This window comes from the organism of the source record quoted next (genome assembly GCF_019968955.1).
Source record: "MAG: Porospora cf. gigantea A chromosome Unknown PgA_NODE_3168_length_2809_cov_398.001, whole genome shotgun sequence".
Lineage (NCBI taxonomy): Eukaryota > Apicomplexa > Conoidasida > Eugregarinorida > Porosporidae > Porospora > Porospora cf. gigantea A.
This window is the reverse complement of record NW_027151603.1, coordinates 1-2,809: the sequence shown is the minus strand read 5'-3', so window position 1 is coordinate 2,809 and position 2,809 is coordinate 1. Positions and strand designations below refer to the sequence as shown.

At 55.4% G+C, this 2,809-nt stretch overlaps 3 protein-coding genes across 3 annotated transcripts; all 3 read right to left on the bottom strand.

Annotated features, from left to right (window-relative positions):
• Nucleotides 1-4: 4 nt before the first annotated feature.
• Nucleotides 5-1,021, bottom strand: KVP18_002647 (uncharacterized protein; the record flags this gene model as incomplete). Its single annotated transcript, XM_067953700.1, has 1 exon — nucleotides 5-1,021. A coding segment is annotated over one exon (1,017 nt), but the record flags the coding sequence as incomplete, so codon positions are not given.
• A 46-nt stretch (nucleotides 1,022-1,067) lies between these two features.
• KVP18_002646 (uncharacterized protein) lies at nucleotides 1,068-2,435 on the bottom strand (the record flags this gene model as incomplete). The annotated part of the gene is made up of 1 exon (XM_067953699.1): nucleotides 1,068-2,435. One exon carries the CDS (start codon nucleotides 2,433-2,435, stop codon nucleotides 1,068-1,070), a length of 1,368 nt encoding a protein of 455 aa, XP_067809924.1.
• An 85-nt stretch (nucleotides 2,436-2,520) lies between these two features.
• Nucleotides 2,521-2,787, bottom strand: KVP18_002645 (uncharacterized protein; the record flags this gene model as incomplete). The annotated part of the gene is made up of 1 exon (XM_067953698.1): nucleotides 2,521-2,787. The coding sequence occupies one exon, from the start codon at nucleotides 2,785-2,787 to the stop codon at nucleotides 2,521-2,523; it is 267 nt and encodes an 88-aa protein (XP_067809923.1).
• Nucleotides 2,788-2,809: the final 22 nt, after the last annotated feature.

Genomic DNA, 2,809 nt, shown 5'->3' with positions numbered 1-2,809 from the left:
TGACATCAGTATCCTCGACTGGCAGTAGGACTGTGGATCTCGTAGGCGTTGGCTTCACAACCAACGGGGCGACGTATTCATCTGGGGACTGCACCTTCGGCTGACATCGGCATGGAAAAGAGACTAGTTGGGGATCGCTCTCATTTCTGGAGACCAGGGATCTCAGAGGAGATGCAGTAGATGAGAGCTCGGCATTCCAGCTGTGGTAGGTAGGAAGGTCACCTTCTTCTGTGGAAACTATATCACACCTGGTGGATAAATCTGTTCCTCGTAAGAGGAGCGCCGTATGCAGAAGATTCTCCCAGTCCGCAACATGGAGTTGAATGGGATCTGGGGACCTGGTGCATTCTTCGAAGGATACCAAAAGGTCAACGTCTTCATCCGCGGGCTGCATCTTCTGGCGACTGCGGCGCAGAGAATTGATGAGTTGGTCATCCGCGGGCCGCATCTTCTGGCGACTGCGGCGCAGAGAATTGATGAGATGGTCATCAGCTGGTGAAGGGTTCAACTCGTCAGTTAGGACAGGATCAACGATATCATTATCTGGCAGTAGGGTGGCCAGATACTTCAGTCTGACAAGTAACGCGGCAACGGCCTTGCGCTCTACAGAGCTCAGATGCAGCTCTACCTGCTTTGTAGTCAACCTACTACTCAGCCTCTGGCCGAGGGTAATGTCTGTCGCAAGAACCGGATACCCAACGAGGTCAGGGCTAGAGCCACGTATCTGCTTCTTGACATCGACTACATGTAGCCTGGGCTTTGTTATTGCATGAAATTCGCCAAAGCTTGATATCTGCATATGTTGGATGCCAGACGTTGGGTTCTCTATGATGTCCTTGACTTGAGTTAGGTCAGCAAGGCGAAGCGCCGCGATGTGGAACCTCGACAACCGAATCCTGCCGACCACATCCAAGATGGTCTCCAGTGTATCGCAGATCGCCTGTGTCAAATGCATTTGCATTTGCAGGCCCTCAGACGGTACATGCGGACCTAAAACGATGCGCGTCTCCGCGAGGGACATGATGAATCAGAATTCGTAATTTTACAAGACGCTGTAAGACAAACGGTCACCACAACACACTATTGACCACGTCTTGACCTTCGCAGATTAGCTTGAACTGCGTAGGCGTGGCGAAGTGGTCGGTTTCCATAAAAAAAGTTTCCAGTGCGCACAGGTCGCCGTCACACCCCTTGAAGCGGCGAGTTACGACAGCGCCGTTGTAGATGATTCGAAAGAGAAAACGCTCTCCGCTTTTCAGAAACTCGAGAGTGGCCATGGAAGCGTAGGGCGGCCATTCGGCTGGCGACCAGACGCCGAGGGCGGCCAGCAAGGGCATAATCGTCGTGTCGTGGCCCGAGTATAAGAAGAAGCGGGGGGGCTTGCCTACTGGGTACGCGCCTTGGCGGCATGTCCAGAAGGCGCTCTCGGTGCCCGATGCAAGAACCGCGCCCAGAACGGCTGCCTTCAGGTCTGAGAGGAAGTGTGCCATGGCTATCTTGGATATCCGCCCAGCGCGCCAGTGGAAGAGGTGCTGGCTCTGAGCCTTTCCGGCGAGCAGCGCCCTGTCCAGGAGCCGAGCCGCTCGCAGGCGACCAGGTTGCAGCTGCGGTGGCACGGATTCGATCTTGCGCGCGCAAAGTCGAGTCTGCAGGTCGTCTACGAAGCCGGAAGGCCAGTAGTGGCCTCCTGCCGCCTCCGGCTGCATGATCTTTTCGACTGTTTGGCGGACGCTTGTGGTGGACTGGACCATCGCCAGCATCTCGACAGATGTATAGTGCTCACGGAGAGCCTCGCTCACAGCTGGACACAACGCGCGATTGATCCACATGTCCTCACGAGAGGCCTTGCGAATGGTCGGCAGAATGGACCGACGCTTTGGGTTGACAAAAGATTTAAGGATTGGCCCCATGACGGCTGTGCCAGTCATAATCGCCCTTGATCGGTGTGTGCTCCTGAAGAGTGCCACCTTTGAAAAATTGTGGCCGGGGTCGGACTGGGTGTCAAAGGCTTTTGTGGGGTCGTGAAGCACGTTATCCTCTGAGAAGTAGGCCTTCGCCAGTATTTGACCGAGAATAGAGCCTTGCACCTGCCCCTCCACCAGCAGCTGTCCCTCGATGCAATTGCCGGTCAGATGACCGGCCGCTTCAGCGGAGGTCGGCTCCAAGGCGCACTCCCACACGATTGGTTTCCGAGCGGCGCCATCGTACTGGTGCTGGGGCGCTCTCGCCCCGTGCCGGACCATCGTATGGACTTGAATGAGCTCCAAATCCGACGCCGTATCTCGATGTATCGGTGGAATCATTCTCGAGGCAACGAATCCATTTGTTAGCGTCTCCGACTGCGATGTGAAGTCCTCGTATCTCGTGAGGAGCTGACCGCAGTAGTGTCGCCAAGCGGGTCTATCCACGAGATAAGACCACCAAGGCACCTTCATAAACTGATTTGCCAATTTCCTTTCGCACACAGCTTGGCGCCTAGCTCAAACGATTCGCTCTCGTAGACTGGATATTTCGGTTACATCACACAAACAGAGACATTAGCTTTTGCTGGCGTGTCTGTCGGGACTTCTGACTGAAGCGAGCGGCCATCTTGGACCAAACTGAGTTCTCAGCTCTGCAGGCCTTGACGCACACAAGCATTAGAGGCGTCCACAGACTCATGAGGCAGATCGCTCCCCATAGCCGCGTCGGGCGGTAGGCCGATTTGGGAAGATCCATTGGTAGGAACGTGGGCAGCAGGGACGAGGCTGTGATGCCCGCTATCACGCGACCGAAGTACTTCGGCATCAAAAGGGCAAACAGATAGTGC